The sequence below is a fragment of the Babylonia areolata genome, chromosome 25, assembly GCF_041734735.1.
Source record: "Babylonia areolata isolate BAREFJ2019XMU chromosome 25, ASM4173473v1, whole genome shotgun sequence".
Classification (NCBI taxonomy): Eukaryota; Metazoa; Mollusca; class Gastropoda; order Neogastropoda; family Buccinidae; genus Babylonia; species Babylonia areolata.
This window is the reverse complement of record NC_134900.1, coordinates 31,943-54,601: the sequence shown is the minus strand read 5'-3', so window position 1 is coordinate 54,601 and position 22,659 is coordinate 31,943. Positions and strand designations below refer to the sequence as shown.

General features: G+C 49.6%; 1 protein-coding gene across 1 annotated transcript in view; it reads left to right on the top strand.

Moving 5' to 3' along the window:
- The window catches only part of LOC143300067 (uncharacterized), a 55,561-nt gene that overhangs the window by 21,892 nt on the left and 11,010 nt on the right, over positions 1-22,659 (top strand). Inside the window, exons 6-8 of the mRNA XM_076613626.1 lie at positions 9,696-10,009; positions 19,245-19,363; positions 20,572-20,865. Coding sequence (XP_076469741.1) covers positions 9,696-10,009; positions 19,245-19,363; positions 20,572-20,865 — 727 coding nt within the window. The remainder of the gene's footprint in view (positions 1-9,695; positions 10,010-19,244; positions 19,364-20,571; positions 20,866-22,659) is intronic.

Below are 22,659 nucleotides of genomic sequence, written 5' to 3'. Positions count from 1 at the left end.
GACATCGCAGCCTTGAGTGAGACTCGGCTTGCAGGCGAAGGCGAGCTCTGTGAACAGGGATCTGGTTACACCTTCTTCTGGAGTGGACGAGGAAGCGAAGAGCGACGTGAAGCTGGCGTTGGTTTTGCAGTAAAAACAGCACTTGTCAGCAAGCTAGCTGGAATCCCAAAGGGAGTCAACGATAGGCTTATGACCATGAAACTCCCACTGGCATCTGGCCAGAAGCACCTCACCATTGTCAGTGCCTACGCCCCAACCATGACCAACCCGGATGAAGTGAAGGCGAAGTTCTACGAGGACCTTCACTCTGTCATTGCTGCTATCCCTAAAGCAGACAAGCTCATCATTCTTGGGGACTTCAATGCTAGAGTTGGCTCTGACTACATCTCCTGGGATGGAGTGATTGGAAAGCATGGTGTGGGCCACTGTAACCCGAATGGATTGCTTTTGCTTCAGACCTGTGCAGAGCACGAACTGCTGATAACCAACACAGTTTTCTGCCTCCCTACCCGTAACAGGACGTCATGGATGCACCCTCGCTCAAAGCATTGGCATCTCATCGATTATGTCATCGTCAGGAAAAGGGATAGGCAAGATGTACGTGTAACAAAGACCATGTGTGGCGCCGAGTGTTGGACAGACCATCGCCTTGTAGTCTCGAAACTGAATATTCGAATCCAGCCCAAGAGACGCCCCCAAGGCCAGAAGGCTCCAAAACGGCTCAACATCGCTAAGCTGAAAAACATCACCATCAAACAGTCCTTTGTGGAGCTGCTAGAAGATCGTCTGGAATCCGCCTCTCTGGACAACCAGAATGTGGAGTCTGACTGGAGGACCCTGCGTGAGCTGATCTATAGTACAGCTTCAGAGACCCTGGGACCCATGACCAGAAAGCACAAAGACTGGTTTGATGAAAACTGTGATGAAATCAAGCAGCTTCTGGATGAGAAACGCCGTCTGCATCAAGCCTACCTGAGCAACCCGAAGTCCACATCAAAAAAGGATGCGTACGATGCCATCCGCAGGACTGTTCAGCAAAAGTTACGCCAAATGCAGGATAAGTGGCTGAGTGACAAAGCTGATGAGATCCAGGGATATGCTGACAGGCACGATATGAAGAGGTTCTATGATGCCTTGAAAGAAGTCTACGGCCCCACATCCTCAGGATCATCCCCCCTCCTCAGTGCAGATGGGAATACCTTGATCACCGAGAAGGATAAAATTCTCGAACGCTGGGCTGAGCACTTCAGCAGTGTCTTAAATCGCCCTTCCTCCATAAATGATGAAGCCATAGACCGTCTCCCACAAGTCCCCATCAACGAAGCACTGGACGATCCGCCAACACCTCTTGAGACCCAGAAAGCAATCCATCTGCTATCCAGTGGCAAAGCACCTGGCTCAGACTCCATACCAGCAGAGGTCTACAAGGATGGAGGCACTGTGCTGACTGAGAAGCTCCATCAGCTGTACTCACTCATGTGGAAAGAAGAGACGATCCCCCAGGATTTCAAAGATGCATCTATCATTCACTTGTACAAGCGAAAGGGGAACCGGCAAGCCTGTGATAACCATCAGGGCATTTCCTTGCTCTCCATCGCAGGCAAGATACTTGCCAGGATCCTACTAAACCACCTCACAGCACACCTTGACCAAGATCATTTGCCTGAGAGCCAATGTGGATTCCGGAAAGAGCGCGGAACCACCGACATGGTGTTTGCTGCAAGGCAGCTGCAAGAGAAATGTCAGGAGCAAAATGCTGATCTGTTCTCCACCTATGTCGACCTCACTAAGGCCTTCGACACCGTGAGTAGAGAGGGACTGTGGAAGATCATGGCCAAGTACGGATGCCCTCGGAAATTTATTTCCTCGGTCAGCCAATTCCATGAAGGCATGCAGGCTCGAATCCAGGACAAAGACGAAACATCTGCTCCTTTTGCTGTCACAAATGGTGTCAAGCAAGGCTGCGTCCTGGCTCCAACACTGTTCAGCCTCATGTTCTCTGCAATGCTTACTGATGCCTTCAGAGATGGCGATGTTGGAATCGGCCTAAAGTACTGAACAGATGGCAAGTTGTTTAACCTCAGAAGGCTTCAAGCAAAAACGAAGGTCATGACAGACATCATCAGAGACTTTTTGTTTGCTGATGATTGTGCCCTCAACACTGGATCTGAAGCTGACATGCAACTCAGCGTCGACAAGTTTGCCACTGCCAGCAGGAACTTCGGCCTTACCATCAGCACGAGGAAAACTGAAGTTCTCCATCAGCCAGCCCCAGGGAAACCCTACGTTGAGCCCAACATCACAGTCAACTGTCAGAGACTCAGTGCGGTGGAGCGGTTCACATACCTTGGCAGCACACTGTCACGAAATGCGACCATCGACGATGAAGTGAACGTCAGGATTGCAAGAGCAAGCGCAACTTTTGGTAGACTCAATGCAAATGTCTGGAACAGAAGAGGCATTAGTCTTGAGACCAAGCTAAAGGTCTACAGAGCAGTAGTTCTCCCCACACTACTGTACGCCTGCGAAACTTGGACAGTGTACCAACGACATGCCAAGAAGCTGAACCACTTCCACACAACATGCCTCAGGAAGCTACTGAACATCAAGTGGCAAGACAAGACCCCAGACACAGAGGTGCTCGCAAAAGCCACCCTTCCCAGCATCTTCACCATCCTGATGCAGTCCCAGCTTCGCTGAGCTGGACACGTGGCGCGCATGCCAGACCATCGGCTGCCCAAAAGGCTCTTCTATGGTGAGCTGCAACAAGGGAAGAGATCACACGGAGGTCAGAAGAAGCGCTTCAGAGATACTCTGAAAGTCTCTCTGAAAGCGTTTGATATCAACCCTGACTCCTGGGAGGAATCTGCAGTGGACCGTGACAAATGGCGCGCTGCTGTTCACAAAGGCGGCAAGTTGTGCGAGGCCAACAGGACTGCTGCAGCTGTTCAGAAGAGGCGGGCCAGAAAGTCACGGGCAAACAAGCTCCCTGACAATGGTATGCCTGTCTTTGTCTGCCCCAACTGTCAGCGAACATTTCGTGCGCAGATTGGACTATTCAGCCATCTGCGCATTCACAGATAGATTCATGAGCATCCTCCCCCCCACCCCACCACCACCCTCCCCCCATCCCCCAGCTGGATGACAACGATGGTCATCATCGATCTCGATGGACACACACCATGACAAGGTGTGATAGTATGACACAGCATGGTGATGTGACAAGGTGTGATAGTGTGATACAGCATGGTGATGTGACAAGGTGTGATAGTGCGATACAGCATGGTGACATGACAAGGTGTGATAGTGTGATACAGCATAAAGACATGACAAGGTGTGATAGTGTGATACAGCATGGTGACATGACAAGGTGTGATAGTGTGATACAACATGGTGACATGACAAGGTGTGATAGTGTGATACAGCATAAAGACATGACAAGGTGTGATAGTGTGATACAGCATGGTGATGTGACAAGGTGTGATAGTGCGATACAGCATAAAGATATGACAATGTGTGATAGTGTGATACAGCATGGTGACATGACAAGGTGTGATAGTGTGACACAGCATGGTGATGTGACAAGGTGTGATAGTGTGACACAGCATGGTGATGTGACAAGGTGTGATAGTGCGATACAGCATAAAGATATGACAATGTGTGACAGTGTGATACAGCATGGTGACATGACAAGGTGTGATAGTGTGATGCAGCATGGTGATGTGACAAGGTGTGATAGTGTGACACAGCATAGTGACATGACAAGTTGTGATAGTGTGATACAGCATAAAGATATGACAAGGTGTGATAGTGCGATACAGCATAAAGATATGACAGTGTGTGATAGTGTGATACAGCATAAAGATATGACAAGGTGTGATAGTGTGATACAGCATGGTGACATGACAAGGTGTGATAGTGTGACACAGCATGGTGATGTGACATGGTGTGATAGTGTGATACAGCATGGTGACATGACAAGGTGTGATAGTGTGATACAGCATAAAGACATGACAAGGTGTGATAGTGTGATACAGCATGGTGATGTGACATGGTGTGATAGTGTGATACAGCATGGTGACATGACAAGGTGTGATAGTGTGATACAACATGGTGACATGACAAGGTGTGATAGTGTGATACAGCATAAAGACATGACAAGGTGTGATAGTGTGATACAGCATGGTGACATGACAAGGTGTGATAGTGTGATACAGCATGGTGATGTGACATGGTGTGATAGTGTGATACAGCATAAAGATATGACAATGTGTGATAGTGTGATACAGCATGGTGATGTGACAAGGTGTGATAGTGTGATACCGCATGGTGATGTGACATGGTGTGATAGTGCGATACAGCATGGTGATGTGACAATGTGTGACAGTGTGATACAGCATGGTGACATGACAAGGTGTGATAGTGTGATACAGCATGGTGATGTGACAAGGTGTGATAGTGTGACACAGCATAGTGACATGACAAGTTGTGATAGTGTGATACAGCATAAAGATATGACAAGGTGTGATAGTGCGATACAGCATAAAGATATGACAATGTGTGATAGTGTGATACAGCATAAAGATATGACAAGGTGTGATAGTGTGATACAGCATGGTGACATGACAAGGTGTGATAGTGTGACACAGCATGGTGATGTGACATGGTGTGATAGTGTGATACAGCATGGTGACATGACAAGGTGTGATAGTGTGATACAGCATAAAGACATGACAAGGTGTGATAGTGTGATACAGCATGGTGACATGACAAGGTGTGATAGTGTGATACAGCATGGTGACGTGACATGGTGTGATAGTGTGATACAGCATAAAGATATGACAATGTGTGATAGTATGATACAGCATGGTGATGTGACAAGGTGTGATAGTGTGATACAGCATGGTGATGTGACATGGTGTGATAGTGCAATACAGCATGGTGATGTGACAAGGTGTGATAGTGCGATACAGCATGGTGATGTGACAAGGTGTGATAGTGTGATACAGCATGGTGATGTGACATGGTGTGATAGTGCGATACAGCATGGTGATGTGACAAGGTGTGATAGTGTGATACAGCATGGTGATGTGACATGGTGTGATAGTGCGATCATCATGGCCTGGCTTCGCTGACGAAGATCTAGGAAGGGCGTTGTCCACGTCTGATGCAGGCACGCTCATGGCTGACAAGGCCAATGCGGGAAAAGCAGAGTCGGCCGCAGCGGTTGCAAGGGAAAGTCTGGTCTGGGTTCGCGGCTGCAGCGTCGTGGTTCTTCCTCCTTCTGCGTTTGTCCTCAAGGCTGGCCCTGCGGTTGTTTTCGAAGGAGGAGACAGCTTGGTGGATGGTGCGTCGCCAGGTCTCTCGATCAGCGGCTACTGCGGACCACTGGCGATGGTCAATGTGACAGGCACCGAGAGCTTTCTTCAAGGAGTCTTTGTATCTCTTCTTGGGTGCTCCTCTGTCACGGTGGCCAGTGGACAGTTCGCCATACAGCGCGATCTTGGGCAGGCGGTGGTCCTCCATCCTGGACACGTGCCCTGCCCAACGTAGCTGGGTCTTTAGCAGCACTGCCTCGATGCTGATAGTCTTTGCCTGCTCCAGGACCTCGACATTTGTGATGTAGTCACTCCAGTGGATGCTGAGGATGGTGCGAAGGCAGCGCTGGTGAAAGCGATCAAGCAGTCGTATGTGGTGCCGGTAGGTGACCCAGGTTTCGGAGCCATACAACAGGGTGGGCAGTACAACAGCTCTGTACACGCTGATCTTTGTGTCTTTCTTCAGGTGTTTGTTGTTCCACACTCTCTTGTACAGCCTGCCGAATGCGCTGTTTGCCTTTGCAAGTCTGTTGTCGATCTCCTTGTCGATCTTGGCGTCAGACGAGATGGTGCAGCCTAGGTAGCTGAACTGGTGGACCGACTTCAGCTCTGTCTCACCGATGTTGATGTGAGGAGCGTGGAATTCTTCCCGTGGGGCAGGCTGGTGGAGAACTTCCGTCTTTTTCAGACTGACTTCTAGGCCGAAGAACTGCGCAGCCTCTGCGAAGCAGGACGTTACACGCTGCAGGGCCGCTTCTGTATGGGCGACGAGGGCAGCATCGTTGGCAAACAGAAGCTCTCTGATGAGTTGCTCCAGTGTCTTGGTGTGGGCCTGTAGCCGCCTCAGGTTGAATAGGCTGCCATCAGTGCGGTATCTGATGAAGATACCGTCGTCGTCGCCAAGATCTTCAGTGGCCTGTTGGAGCATCATGCTGAAGAAGATCGTGAAGAGGGTCGGCGCGAGGACACAACCTTGTTTCACTCCATTTCCAATTGGGAGGGGCTCCGAAAGGTCGTTGCTGTGTCTGACCTGTCCACGCTGTTCCTCATGTAGTTGGATGACCATGCTGAGGAATTTTGGGGGGCATCCTAGACGTTTCATGATCTCCCACAGACCTTTTCTGCTCACGGTGTCGAAAGCTTTCGTGAGATCGACGAATGTCGCATACAGTCCTTTGTTCTGTTCCCGACATTTTTCTTGTAGCTGTCTGAGAACGAAGACCATGTCAGTGGTGCCTGTGTTGGCTCTAAAGCCACACTGACTCTCTGGGAGATGTTCTTCGGCGATAGTGGGCACCAGCCGATTTAGGAGGACTCTGGCGAGGATCTTGCCTGCGATGGAGAGCAGAGTTATCCCCCTGTAGTTGGAGCAGTCCGACTTTTCTCCCTTGTTTTTATACAGGGTGATGATGACTGCGTCACGGAGGTCCTGTGGTAGTTTGCCTTGCTCCCAGCAGCAGACAAAGAGGTTGTGGAGTTTGGAGTGTAGTGCTGGGCCTCCATTCTTCCACGCCTCCGGCGGAATTCCGTCAACCCCTGCTGCCTTGCCACATTTCAGCTGTTCAATGGCCTTGACAGTCTCTTCTAGGGTTGGTAGCTCGTCCAGTTGTAATTTCACTGGCTGTTGTGGGATGCGGAGAATTGCCGAGTCTTGAACCGTGCGGTTGGCGCTGAAGAGGGTCTGGAAATGTTCCGACCACCTGTTCAGGATCGACGTCTTGTCTGTGAAGAGCGCCTGGCCGTCTGCGCTGCGCAAAGGACTCTGGACCTGGTATGAGGGACCGTACACCGCCTTCAAGGCTTCGTATAAGCCCCGGTAGTCACCAGTGTCTGCACAAAGCTGAGCCCTCTCTGCCAGGTTGGTCCACCACCCATTTTGAATCTCACGAAGCTTGCGCTGGAGGTTGCTGCATATGAGCCGGAAGGTTGCTTTCTTCACCGGACAAGACGGTTGTGCAAGGTGAGCCTGGTGGGCTGATCTCTTCTTCGCCAGCAATTCTTGGATCTCCTGGTTGTTTTCGTCAAACCAGTCCTTGTTCTTTTTCGACGAGAACCCTAGGACTTCTTCAGAGGACTGCAGGATGGCTGATTTCAGCTGTGCCCATAGTGCTTCTGGAGAGGGGTCTGTGGGGCAACTGGGGTCTTCAAGTTTGTCCTGAAGCTTCGCCTGGAATTCAGCTTTCACTTCAGCTGACTGAAAGTTGCCGACCTGGAATTTCTTCCTAGGAGCTCCTCCTTTCTTTGGTTTGGGCTTGAAGTGGAGCCTGAGCTTGCTGCGGACGAGGCGGTGGTCAGTATGACACTCCGCGCTGGGCATCACTCGGGTGTGTAGGACGTCTCGTACGTCTCTCTGGCGCATCAGGATGTAATCAATGAGGTGCCAATGTTTGGACCGAGGATGCATCCACGTTGTCTTCAGGCTGTCCTTCTGCTGGAAAATGGTGTTGGTGATGGTAAACTGCTGCTCTGCACAGAACTCGAGAAGAAGGCGCCCATTGTCGTTGCAATTACCAACGCCATGCTTGCCAAGGGCTCCTTTCCAGGCTTCTGAATCTTGGCCAACTCTGGCATTGAAGTCGCCAAGGATGATGACCTTGTCGTCAGCAGGGGTGTTCTGAACGAGGTTGCGCAGATCAGTGTAAAACTTGACCTTTTCTGTGGGGTCCGCTTGGAGGGTTGGAGCGTACACGCTGAACAGAGTGGCATGCTGTTTGTTCCGTAGTGGGAGGCGCATGGACATAATTCGGTCTGAGTGTCCTGTTGGCAGGTTTTCAAGCTTGGAGGCAATGGTGCTCCTGACCATAAAGCCTACGCCATAAAGGCGTCTCTCGGTCTCTGGCTTGCCTGACCAGCAGAGGGTGTACCCAGCGCCGTGTTCCTGGAGGCTGCCTTCCCCTGCAAAGCGGACTTCGCTGACGGCAGCAATGTCAATGTTCAGTCTCTGAAGTTCGTGTGCGACTAGAGCGGAACGCCTTTCTGGGTGGTTGCTGTCTGCAGAGTCACGCATGGTTCTGATGTTCCAGCATGCTACCTTTAGTCCTTTTGCACCTAACTGTGAGGCAGGTGCCGGCCTTTTCTTCTCTATTGTTGTTCGACCGCGTTTGGAGATGCCCGTTGACCGCGGCTAGCCAACTGGGGGGTATGGAGATGAGCATTTGTTTGGACCACCTTTTCTAGGCCCCTCTCCGTGTGGAGCAAGCAGTGCTGTCCCTAGAAAAGGCTGCTTGGTCGTTCAGGGTGCTGCCGAGTGATGCTGTCACCTCCAGGTCAACAATCAGGCGACCAATATCCTGAACCGCCTGCATGCAGGATTGGAACTGCGGCTTCCAGTGACATCTTCCACCTGCCGTTTTCGCCCCTTTCCCATCGCTACAGGGCTTGGAATAGTTGGTGGCGCGGACGTGGACGTGTCCTTCAAGCCTGCGCAATGGAATTTTTAGGTGGAGTGCAGTGTGCGCAGTACTGGCCCCACCCTTTACACCCGTGGTTCATCTGCCATAGCCTAGCAAGCTGGGACGGTGACAGTGAGGTCCTCAGGTCGTAGGTTTTATATCAGACTGTCCTTGTCCTAGCCTCTGGCTCAAAAGCCTTCCTCGGAGGCACGGGGGCGCGGCTACTGAAAGTCGGGACATGGCCATGGACCCAGGGTCAATGCATGTCGAGACTGTCCTGCATTCCTTAGCACTTCATGGGTTTTACTTCAGACTTTTCCTTGTCTTAGATGGACTGCCTTCCCAGGCTGTCGAGCTCCATCTGCCCACATGTGACAGGTAGCACAGGGTTACATGGTACCTGTGGCAGGTAGAGTCCTGACCTGACCTCAGATAGTGTGATACAGCATAAAGATATGACAAGGTGTGATAGTGTGATACAGCATAAAGATATGACAAGGTGTGACAGTGTGATACAGCATGGTGACATGACAATGTGTGATAGTGTGATACAGCATGGTGACATGACAAGTTGTGATAGTGTGATACAGCATGGTGACATGACAAGGTGTGACAGTGTGATACAGCATAATGACATGACAAGGTGTGGTGTATGTCATAGAGGGCATAGACATGACAGGATATCATGACAAGCTCTCTCTCTGTGTGTGTGTGTGTGTGTGAGGATATCATGACATGGTATGTGTCACAGAGGATATCATGACAAGGTGTGGTGTGTGTCACAGAGGGCATAGACATGACAGGGTATCATGACAAGGTGTGTGTGTGTCACAGGGGATATCATGACAAGGTGTGGTGTGTGTCACAGGGGATATCATGACAAGGTGTGGTGTGTGTCACAGAGGGCATAGACATGACAGGGTATCATGACAAGGTGTGTGTGTGTGTCACAGGGGATATCATGACAAACTGTGATGTGTCACAGAGGATGGAGATACGATAGGAACAGAGGTGGGGGTGGACACGCTCAGTGTGGGGGCCATCATCGGCATCGTGGTCGGCGTGCTCATCGTCATCGCAGTCGCTATCTTGCTGGGCTGGTGCTGCTGCACCGGTTACATCCACAACTTCCTGCGGGGAGGGAGTGGGAGTGGGAAGGGGGGTCGGAAGGGAGGCAAGCCTATCAGCACCACCCACACCACTGCAGCGCCCCCCTATACTGGAGGCAGCATTGACAGCAACCTGGAAAAACTGTCCTACCCCTCCAACATCCACATGAAGCAGAACTTTCCCTGGGAGGTGAGTCGTCCTGCCCTGCTCGGGCTGATGCTGTCTGCCTGCTGTTTGTGTGTCTGTCTGTCTGGGGGAGTGCTGTCTCTCTGTGAGTGGGGGAGTACCGTCTGTCTGTCTGTATGTCTGTGGGAGTGCTGTCTGTCTGTGGGAGTGCTGTCTGTGTGTAAGAGAGTGTTGTCTGTCTGTGGGATAGTGCTGTTCATGTGTAGGGGAGTGCTCTGCCTGGGGGAGTGCTGTCTGTCTGTGTGGGGGGTGCTGTCTCTATCTGGAGGAGTGCATTCTGTCTGTCTGTCTGTCTGGGCGTGTTCTGTCTGTCTGTCTGGGCGAGTCTGGAGGAGTGCTGTCTGCCTGGGGGAGTGCTGTCTGTCTGGGAGAGTGCTGTCTGTCTGGGGGAGTGCTGTCTGTCTGGGGGAGTGCAGTGTGTCTGTCTGTCTGGGCGTGTTCTGTCTGTCTGTCTGTCTGGGCGAGTCTGGGGGAGTGCTGTCTGTCTGGGGGAGTGCTGTCTGTCTGGGGGAGTGCAGTCTGACTGTCGGGGCATGTTCTGTCTGTCTGTCTGGGCGAGTCTGGGGGAGTGCTGTCTGTCTGGGCGAGTCTGGAGGAGTGCTGTCTGTCTGGGGGAGTGCTGTCTGTCTGTCTGTCTGGGAGAGTGCTGTCTGTCTGGGGGAGTGCAGTCTGTCTGTCAGTCTGTCTGGGGGAGTGCTTTCTGTCTGTCTGGGGGAGTGCTGTCTATCTGTGTGTCTGTCTGGGGGAGTGCTGTCTGTCTGTGGGAGTTCTGTCTGTCTGTCTGTGGGGGAGTGCTGTCTGTCTGGGGGAATGCTGTCTGTCTGTGGGAGTTCTGTCTGTCTGTCTGTGGGGGAGTGCTGTCTGGGGGAGTGCTGTCTGTGGGGGAGTGCTGTCTGTCTGGGAGAGTGCTGTCTGTCTGTGGGAGTTCTGCCTGTCTGTCTGTGGGGGAGTGCTGTCTGTCTGTGGGAGTTCTGTCTGTCTGTCTGTGGGGGAGTGCTGTCTGTCTGGGGGATTCTGTCTGTGGGGGAGTGCTGTCTGTCTGTCTGGTGGAGTGCTGTCTGTCTGGTGTGTCTGTCTGTCTGGTGGAGTTCTGTCTGTCTGGTGGAGTGCTGTCTGTTTGTCTGTGGGAGTTCTGTCTGTCTGGGGGAGTGCTGTATGTCTGTCTGGGGGAATGCTGTTTGTTTGGGAGTGTAGTCTGTCTGGTGGAGTTCTGTCTGTCTGTCTGTGGGGGAGTGCTGTCTGGGGGAGTGCTGTCTGTGGGGGAGTGCTGTCTGTCTGGGAGAGTGCTGTCTATCTGTGTGTCTGTCTGGGGGAGTGCTGTCTGTCTGTGGGAGTTCTGTCTGTCTGTCTGTTGGGGAGTGCTGTCTGGGGGAGTGCTGTCTGTGGGGGAGTGCTGTCTGTCTGGGAGAGTGCTGTCTGTCTGTGGGAGTTCTGCCTGTCTGTCTGTGGGGGAGTGCTGTCTGTCTGTGGGAGTTCTGTCTGTCTGTCTGTGGGGGAGTGCTGTCTGTCTGGGGGATTCTGTCTGTGGGGGAGTGCTGTCTGTCTGTCTGGTGGAGTGCTGTCTGTCTGGTGGAGTGCTGTCTGTTTGTCTGTGGGAGTTCTGTCTGTCTGGGGGAGTGCTGTATGTCTGTCTGGGGGAATGCTGTTTGTTTGGGAGTGTAGTCTGTCTGGTGGAGTGCTGTCTGTCTGTCTGGGGGAGTGCTGTTTGGCTGTGGGGGAGTGTAATCTGTCTGTCTGGTGGAGTGCTGTTTGTCTGTCTGGGGGAGTGCTGTTTGTCTGTCTGGGGGAGTGCTGTTTGGGAGTGCTGTCTGTCTGGGGGAGTGCTGTTTGTCTGTCTGTTGTTTGTTTGTCTGGTGGAGTGTTGTCTGTCTGTGGGAGTGCTGTCTGTGGAGGAATGCTATTTGTCTGTCTGGATAGCAGCAGCGCTTCAGGAAAGAACCGTCGTCCTACGCCTCGGAGATTGGATGTCTGCACCTTCTAAACTATCCATGGGACTGCCACAAGGGTCTCCACTCTCTCCTGTCCTCTACAATGTCTGCACGAAGAGCCTTGCAGACTTAAACAACAATGGAATTGCTCGGGTGCTTACCCTTGCGGATGACGGCCTGGTCTTCAGAACTTCGAAAAATGCTCAGGAAAGAACTGAAGCCGTCCAGAAACAACTAAACAATATTGCTCAATGGTGCAAAGACACAGGATCTTCCATCAATCCAGCGAAAGCCCAAACGTTGCTGTGCACCCTCAACAACAAAACCGCGAGCAAATCACCACCTTCTGTGTCATTCGATGGGATTCAAATTGAGAAAACTGAATGCCTACGCTACCTAGGAATACACTTCGACAGGATGCTGACCTTCAGAAAACATACGGAAAACACTGTTCTCAAATGCAAAAAGGGCCTTTCAGTCTTAAAAGCAATGGCAACCAAACGAATTGAACAACGCCACCTCTTCCTGCTATACCAATCACTCGTCCTCAGTGTGATCGACTACGGACTTGGGCTAACAACACCGTCTCAAAGCAACCTCCTAAAATTAGAAAGAGTCCAAAATGAAGCTATGAGGCTGATCCTTGGAACAACAAAAGACACGCCCACAGAAACCATGCGATACCTGCTTGACCTTCCTTCAGTGCAGGCCAGAAACAAGTTAGAACAGGTCAAGACCTACTTCAAAGCATTAGAAAACCCTCAAAACCCACTGCATGACGCAGTCAAAGAACAAAAAGGCAGCCGTCTAGGACGAGGAAGATCATGGATGGGGCAAGCAGAAGACACAATCCAGGTAGTATGCCGACTTCAAGACCTGAAAGAAACAAAAGAATGGGAGAAAAACCCCGAAAACCTCAACCATCTATTCAACACAGTCATTTCACCCACTCTAGGAAGACATTGTCGGGAATGGCCAGAGGGCAAAACTGATGCGGAAGTGAAGCTGCTTATAGAAGAAAACAGTAAAGAAGAGGACATCATCATATACACAGATGGCTCACTCACCAAAGACCAGTCTGGCTGGGGATTCACTGCGAAACAAAATGGAAAAACAATTTGGGAAGAGAATGCTGCCTACAAAGTCACAACCTCCAGCCTAACGATGGAAGTTGAAGCTGTGACACATGCCCTCCAGTGGCTATCGTCCTTCCATACGCCCGGAAACCAACATGCCATGATTCTAACCGACTCAATGAACCTCATACAGAAAATTGAAAACGGAATGGGAAGCCCAGAGTGGCATAACGCAATGCGCAAATTTCAGATTAAAAAACTCACATGGTCATACTGCCCGGGACATGCAGGTGTTAAGGGAAATGAGCGAGCTGACAGATTTGCTGGTAACGCAACACCAACGAACAGCCTACATCTAGGAAAATCGGAAATCCTCAGAAAAGTCAAAGAATACCAAAAAGAACAGGTACAAGGCCATCACACCATCGATCGCCTCAAAGAAATAGAAGCAGAGAGAGGGAGCGGCCGCAAATCTAACATGAAAGGTAGAGCACGATGCTTTGCAAATCAAACAAATATCGGCATCATTTCCAAACCAACATTGCGCAAATTTCTTCAAAACGGAACAGAGTCTCTGTGGGCCTTTCCAAATACAATAGACCGAGCAACACACTAGACGCCACGTTCTTGGCATCAGAGATCTTTTCCCATCCCTCTTGCGGCCAGTCAGTGGCGGCTGTGTGTGTTTGTGTGTATGTGTGGGTCTGTGCTTTTGAGTGCGTTTGTGAATGCGCGAGAGTGAAATTGTACACAAGTGTCAGGAGAGATATGTGTACGTGTGTGTGTGTGTGTGTGTGTGTGTGAGGGGAGGTGGGAGTGCGGGGGGAGGTGAGGTAGAGGATGAGGTATGTGAGTGTATGCATGCCTACACTGTGGGAGCAACAGGATATTGGAACGTGTATATATATATATATATATATATATATATATATATATATATATATATATATATATCTTTGTATGTACGTGTGTGGGGTTGGGGGTGGGAGATATGGGCGTATGTGTGTGTGCTTGTACAAGTAAGTGTTCATCTCTGTGAGTGTGTGTTTGTGTGTGTGTGTGTGTGTGCCGTGGAAGCTGCGATACTTAGACTAGAAATGAGTGTGTGGAGGAGGGGGTAGAGGAGGTGCAAGGTAATGTGTGTGTGTGTGTGTGTGTGTGTGTGTGTGTGTTGGAGCTCATGTACGTTTATATGTATTTGACTGTGCTTTCATATGTGGGTAGAGTGAGTGTGCAAGGTAATGTGTGTGTGTGTGTGTGTGTGTGTGTGTGTGTGTGTTGGAGCTCATGTACGTTTATATGTATTTGACTGTGCTTTCATATATGTGAAACTGCATGTCTGGTGCATTTCTGTTATGCATGTGTGGGTGTATGTGTGAATGTGTGTCTTCATATTTTACATTTATTTGCTTATTTATCACCATTGTTGTCTTATTTATTTATTTATTTATGTTTTATTATTATCATTTTATTAGTATTACTAATATTATTACTACTACCTTTTTCTATATTATAATTATTATTTATTTATTTTATTATTTTATCAAGCTTATCTATTATTTATTCCCCCGTTTTTTTTTGTTTTTTTGTTTTTGTTTTTGTTTTTCTCAAGGCCTGACTAAGCGCGTTGGGTTACGCTGCTGGTCAGGCATCTGCTTGGCAGATGTGGTGTAGCATATATGGTTTTGTCCGAACGCAGTGACGCCTCCTTGAGCTACTGAAACTGAAACTGAAACTGTCTATGACAGTGTTGTCTGTCTTTTGGTATGAAGGGAAGTATTGTCTGTGTGTGTGTGTGGGGGGGGGGGGGGGAGGGGGTGCTGTATGTCTGTCTGTGGAGGAGTGCTGTTTGTCTGTCGGGGGGGTGGGGGGATGGGGGTGGGGGGGTGGGGGGGGGTGCTGCCTGTCTGTGGGGGATTGTTGTATCTCTGTGGGAGGGTGCTGTCTGTCTGTCTGTCTCTCTGTCTGTCTGTGGGGGAGTGTTGTCTGTCTATCTGTTTGGGAGTGCTGTCTGTGGGGGAGTGTTGTCTGTCTGTGGGGGAGTGTTGTCTGTCTGTGGGGGACTGTTGTCTATCTGTTTGGGACTGTTGTCTGTGGGGGAGTGTTGTCTGTCTGTTGGGGAGTGTTGTCTGTGGGGGAGTGTTGTCTGTCTGTTTGGGGAGTGTTGTCTGTGGGGGAGTGTTGTCTGTCTGTTGGTGAGTGTTGTCTTTCTGTCTGTTTGGGAGTGTTGTCTGTGGTGGAGTGTTGTCTGTCTGTGGGGGAGTGTTGTCTTTCTGTCTGTTTGGGAGTGTTGTCTGTCTGTGGGGGAGTGTTGTCTGTCTGTTGGGAGTGTTGTCTGTGGGGGAGTGTTGTCTGTCTGTTGGGGAGTGTTGTCTTTCTGTCTGTTGGGGAGTGTTGTCTGTGGGGGAGTGTTGTCTGTCTGTTGGGGAGTGTTGTCTGTGGGGGAGTGTTGTCTGTCTGTTGGGGAGTGTTGTCTTTCTGTCTGTTTGGGAGTGCTGTCTGTCTGTCTGTGGGGGAGTGCTGTCTGTGGGGGAGTGCAGTCTGTCTTTCTGTGGGGGAGTATTGTATGTCTGTTGGGGAGTGCAGTCTGTGGGGGAGTGCTGTCTGTCTTTCTGTGGGGGAGTGTTGTATGTCTGTGGGGAAGTGCAGTCTGTGGGGGAGTGCTGTCTGTCTTTCTGTGGGGGAGTGTTGTATGTCTGTGGGGGAGTGTTGTATGTCTGTGGGGGAGTGCAGTCTGTCTGTGGGGGAGTGCAGTCTGTCTTTCTGTGGGGGAGTGTTGTATGTCTGTGGGGGAGTGCAGTCTGTCTGTGGGGGAGTGCAGTCTGTCTGTCTGGGAGTGCTGTCTGTCTGTGGGGGAGTGCTGTCTGTCTTTCTGTGGGGGAGTGTTGTATGTCTGTGGGGGAGTGCAGTCTGTGGGGGAGTGCTGTCTGTCTTTCTGTGGGGGAGTGTTGTATGTCTGTGGGGGAGTGCAGTCTGTCTGTAGGGGAGTGGTGTTGTCTGTCTGTCTGCTGGGAGTGCTGTCTGTCTGTGGGGGAGTGCAGTCTGTCTGTCTGGGAGTGCTGTCTGTCTGTGGGGGAGTGCTGTCTGTCTTTCTGTGGGGTAGTGTTGTATGTCTGTGGGGGAGTGCAGTCTGTGGGGGAGTGCTGTCTGTCTTTCTGTGGGGGAGTGTTGTATGTCTGTGGGGGAGTGCAGTCTGTGGGGGAGTGCTGTCTGTCTTTCTGTGGGGGAGTGTTGTATGTCTGTGGGGGAGTGCTGGCTGTCTTTCTGTGGGGGAGTGGTGTTGTCTGTCTGTCTGCTGGGAGTGCTGGCTGTCTTTCTGTGGGGGAGTGTTGTATGTCTGTGGGGGAGTGTTGTATGTCTGTGGGGGAATGCAGTCTGTCTTTCTGTGGGGGAGTGCAGTCTGTCTGTCTGCTGGGAGTGCTGTCTGTCTTTCTGTGGGGGAGTGTTGTATGTCTTTCTGTGGGGGAGTGTTGTATGTCTGTGGGGGAGTGCAGTCTGTCTGTCTGCTGGGAGTGCTGTCTGTCTTTCTGTGGGGGAGTGCTGTCTGTCTTTCTGTGGGGGAGTGTTGTATGTCTTTCTGTGGGGGAGTGTTGTATGTTTTTCTGTGGGGGAGTGTTGTATGTCTGTGGTGGAATGCAGTCTGTGGGGTAGTGTTGTATGTCTGTGGGGGAGTGCAGTCTGTGGGGGAGTGCTGTCTGTCTTTCTGTGGGGGAGTGTTGTATGTCTGTGGGGGAATGCAGTCTGTCTTTCTGTGGGGGAGTGCTGTATGTCTGTGGGGGAGTGCTGTCTGTCTTTCTGTGGGGGAGTGTTGTCTGTGGGGGAGTGCTGTCTGTGGGGGAGTGGTGTTGTCTGTCTGTCTGTCTGGGAGTGCTGTTTGTCTGGGCGAGTGCTCTTTGTTTATTTGTCAGTCTGTCTGTCTGGGGGAGTGCTTCTGTCTTTGTCGAGGGAGTGCTGTGCTGTCTGCATACCAGCATTGCCATACATAAAGTTACATTCAACACTTGAAGAGTTACACATCAAACATGCCATACATTATACATGACGAATTACACATCAAACAATACACAGTCATACAAACATAACATACACAACACATAGAGAATTACACACCTAACATTACACCCACAACACATGGAGAAATACACACCCAACAACATACACTATACATGGAGAATTACACACCCAACATAACATACACAACACCTGGAGAATTACACACCAAACATAACCTACACAACACATGGAGAATTACACACCTAACATAACATAAACAACACGTGGAGAATTGCACACCTAACATAACATATACAACACGTGTGAATTGCACACCTAACATAACATACACAACACATGGAGAATTACACACCTAACATAACATACACAACACTTGGAGAATTACACACCTAACATAACATACACAAGACTTGGAGAATTACACACCTAAAATAACATACACAACACATGGAGAATTACACACCAAACATAACATACACAACACGTGAGAATTACACACCTAACATAACATACATAACACGTGAGAATTACACACCTAACATAACATACACAGCACTTGGAGAATTACACACAAAACAGTCCAGTGATGAATAGTAGTTAACACAGTTGTGTTGCTTTTGTAGGTTTCATACAAATGAAAATGAAGACAGTTCAGGATGATTTCTGCACATTCACACTGCCCCCATGCATGCACTCAGTGCACACACTGAGGTAGACAGTTTCACTTATGGGAAGACTTCAATGTTTGTGGATTCCAGAGGAACCCATATACTTAATGAGCGAATCAGGCCTTGAGACAAGTATGTACATACGCCCCCCCCCCCCCCCCCACTACCTAGTTGAGGCAAGTATGTACATACGCCCCCCCCCCCCCCAACTACCTAGTTGAGGCAAGTATGTACATACACCCCCCCCCCCCCCCCGCACTACCTAGTTGAGGCAAGTATGTACATACAGCCCCCCCCCCACTACCTAGTTGAGGAAAGTATGTACATACCCCCCCCCCCACTACCTAGTTGAGGAAAGTATGTACATACCCCCCCCCCCCCCCCCCCCCGCGCCCCCCCCCACTACCTAGTTGAGGCAAGTATGTACATACCCCCCCCCCCCCCGCACCCCCCCCCCACTACCTAGTTGAGGCAAGTATGTACATACAGCCCCCCCCCCCACTACCTAGTTGAGGAAAGTATGTACATACCCCCCCCCCCCACTACCTAGTTGAGGCAAGTATGTACATACCCCCCCCCCCCCCGCACCCCCCCCCCACTACCTAGTTGAGGCAAGTATGTACATACCCCCCCCCCACTACCCAGTTGAGGCAAGTATGTACATACCCCCCCCCCCCACTACCTAGTTGAGGTAAGTATGTACATACCCCCCCACTACCTAGTTGAGGAAAGTATGTACATACCCCCCCCCACTACCTAGTTGAGGAAAGTATGTACATACCCCCCCCCCCCCGCACCCCCCCCCACTACCTAGTTGAGGCAAGTATGTACATACCCCCCCCCCACCACTACCTAGTTGAGGCAAGTATGTACATACCCCCCCCCCCAGTACCTAGTTGAGGCAAGTATGTACATACCCCCCACCCCACGCCACCCAGTACCTAGTTGAGGCAAGTATGTACATACACCCCCCACTACCCTCCCACTACCTAGTTGAGGCAAGTATGTACATACAGCCCCCCACACACACACTACCTAGTTGAGGCAAGAATGTTCACCCCCCCCACACTACCTAGTTGAGGCAAGTATGTACATACCCCCCCCACACACACACACACTCACACCCACTACCTAGTTGATGCAAGTATGTACATACACCTCCACACACACACACACACTACCTAGTTGAGGCAAGTATGTACATACCCCCCCCCCCCCACACACACACACCCACTACCTAGTTGAGGCAAGTATGTACATACCCCCCCCCCCCCCCACACACACACACCCACTACCTAGTTGAGGCAAGTATGTACATACCCCCCCCCCCACACACACACACACCCACTACCTAGTTGAGGCAAGTATGTACATACCCCCCCCCCCACACACACACACCCACTACCTAGTTGAGGCAAGTATGTACATACCCCCCCCCCCCCACACACACACACACCCACTACCTAGTTGAGGCAAGTATGCACATACCCCCACACCCCCCTTCCCCCCGCCACACACACACACATGGAGAGGAGGGGTGATGATGTTCCAGGAGCCCTCAGTGTGGGCAGGCAGTGGTCAGGACGGCAGCAGGAACTTTCGGCGTGGTGTTCCCCGTAAAGCCACCGCCAGAGGTTACGTCAATTCTCAGGTGGACACCAGCCCCCGCAGGTAATCTTTTTTTGTCCCTGTTGCCGTAGCAATGCACACCTGTCAGTTCCTGTTGCCATAGCAATGCACACCTGTCAGTCCCTGTTGTCATAGCAACGTACACCTGTCAGTCCCTGTTGTCATAGCAATGCACACGTCAGTCCCTGTTGTCATAGCAACGTACACCTGTCAGTCCCTGTTGTCATAGCAATGCACACATGTCAGTCCCTGTTGTCATAACAACTTACACCTGTCAGTCCCAGTTGTCATAGCAACTTACACCTGTCAGTCCCTGTTGTCATAGCACTGCGTTGCACAAACACGTCATTCATACTACCATCTCTCTCTCCCTCTATCACTCTAGCTATCTCTCTGTCTCCTTCTCTCACTCTCTCTCTAGTACACATGCATGCATGCTCACACAACACACACACACACACACACACACACACACACACACACACACACACACATTTGGAAAAACCAATTCACATTCAGCGTACGTAGACTGAAATACGTCATATATATATAAAAAAAAAAGAAAATGAATATATCAAATACTGAAAAGATAAAAGAGAAAAAAACAATAAAGTTAAAATTTTACAATACGATTATAGCAGAGTACAAAACTGAAACCTATCTTTTAAATATATCAGATACAAAACACAGACAAGCTTTAACGAAACTCAGAATAAGCGTACATGACCTAAAGATTGAGAAAGGTAGATATTTAAATATTCCACAAGAAGACAGATTGTGCAACAAGTGTAACATCCTGGAAGATGAAATCCATCTTCTTGATCATTGTATTAAATATAAAACATTAAGGCAACAATTTTTAAAGGATATTCAAAATTTGAATAACACAGGACATATTCCCAGTCAAGTGATGCTAACAGATGATGAATAAATACAAACAAAATTGGGAAAATTTGTTTATGAATGCTGCTGCAATTTACTGCATTAACTGATTGATTAACTGATTGATTAATTGTGTGTTTTTCATTCGTTCATTTATTTACCATTGCACTTGAGTCTTATAAACCTTACGGTTTCATGACAATAAAATCTATTCTATTCTATTCTATTCTATTCTATTCACACACACACACACACACACACACACACACACACACACACACCACAACACACACTCTCACACACACACACACACATACACACACACACACACACACTCACTAGCACTTATGATGGTGTGTGATGATCAGGTCAGACAGAGAGGGCATCACTGGCAGAGACCCCAGCAGTGGGAATGTGAGGGACTCCCACCTGTATGAGCCTTATGACACGGACCTGCCCCCACCACCCAGCCCCCGCTTTCGGAAACGAAGGGAGGAGGAGGCAGCAGGCGGCAGGAGTCGAGGGTCCAGGCGACAGAGGGACTGGGGGGAGGGGGAGGAGGAGGGGGAGCAGGGCGGAGAGATGGAGGAGGGGAAAGAGGACCCACAGTGTGCAACCAGTGAGGGGGAGGAGGGGGCAACCACACCCACCACTCTTCGCAGGTCAGTTGTATGCGTGTCATGTTACAGGCTGTGATGTTACAGGCTGTGATGTAATGTCATAGTGTGTAGCATATTACAGGCTGTGATGTTACAGGTTGTCATGTAATGTCATAGTGTGTAGCATATTACAGGCTGTGATGTCATGTTACAGGGTGTGATGTTACAGATTGTTATGTCATTACAGGCTGTGATGACATGTTACAGGCTGTGATGTTACAGATTGTGATGTCATTACAGGCTGTGATGTCATGTTACAGGCTGTGATGTTACAGATTGTAATGTCATGTTACAGGCTGTGACATAAGGTGTGATGTCATGTTATATGGTGTGACTTTACAGGCTGTTGTGTCATGTTACAGGGTGTGGTGTCATGTTACAGGGTGTGGTGCCACAGTACACGCTGTTTGTGTCATGTTACGGGGTGTGGTGTCATGTTATGGGGTGTACTGTCATGTTACAGGCTGTTTGTGTCATGTTACGGGGTGTACTGTCATGTTACAGGCTGTGATATCATTACAGGCTGTGGTGTCATGTTACAGCTGTGGTGTCATGTTACAGGGTGTGATGCCACATTACAGGCTGTTTATGTCGTGTTACGGGGTGTGCTGCCATGTTACAGGCTGTGGTGTCATGTTACAGGGTGTGATGTCATGTTACAGATTGTGATATCATTACAGGCTGTGGTGTCATGTTACAGGCTGTGATGTCATTTCACAAGGTGTGATGTCAGGTTACAGGCTGTGATGTCAGGTTTGATGTCATGTTACAGGCTGTTATATCATGTTACAGTGTGTTGTGTCAGGTGTGCTGTCATGTTGCAATATGCGATGTCATGTTGCAGAGTGTGCTGTCATGTTGCAAAATGCGATGTCATATTGCAGAGTGTGCTGTCATGTTGCAGAGTGTGCTGTCATGTTGCAAGATGCGATGTCATGTTGCAGAGTGTGCTGTCATGTTGCAAGGTGTGATGTCATATTACAGGCGGTTATGTGATGTTATTTGGTGTTTTGTTGCAGGGTATGATGTCATGTTATAATGTTACAGGTGTGATGTGATGTTACTGGGTGTGATATAATGTTACAGGGTGTCATGTGATGTTACAGTATGTGATGTTACAGGTGCCTTGTGATGTTAAAGGGTGTGATGTGATGTTACAGGGAGGGAAGTGAGTTGAAGTTACATTATATTCTGTGATGTTACATGATGTTACAGGGTGTGATATGATTTGATCACATGCTGTTACAAGGTGTTATATGATTTGATCACATGATGTTACAGGGTGTGATATGATTTGATCACATGATGTTACAGGGTGTGATATGATCTGGTCACATGATGTTACAGGGTGTTATATGATTTGATCACATGATGTTACAGGGTGTGATATGATTTGATCACATGATGTTACAGGGTGTGATATGATCTGGTCACATGATGTTACAGGGTGTTATATGATATGATTTGATCACATGATGTTACAGGGTGTGATATGATTTGATCACATGATGTTACAGGGTGTGATATGATTTGGTCACATGATGTTACAGGGTGTTATATGATTTGATCACATGATGTTACAGGGTGTTATATGATTTGATCACATGATGTTACAGGGTGTGATATGATTTAATGTGATGTTAAAGGGTGTGATGTGATGTTAGTGTGATGTTACAGGGTGTGATATGCTGTTACCTGTTACAGGCTGTGATGTGGTGTTACAGGCGGTTACATGATGTTACAGGGAGGGCAGCAAGGTGATGTTACATTGTTACAGGGATTGCAGTGAGGTGATGC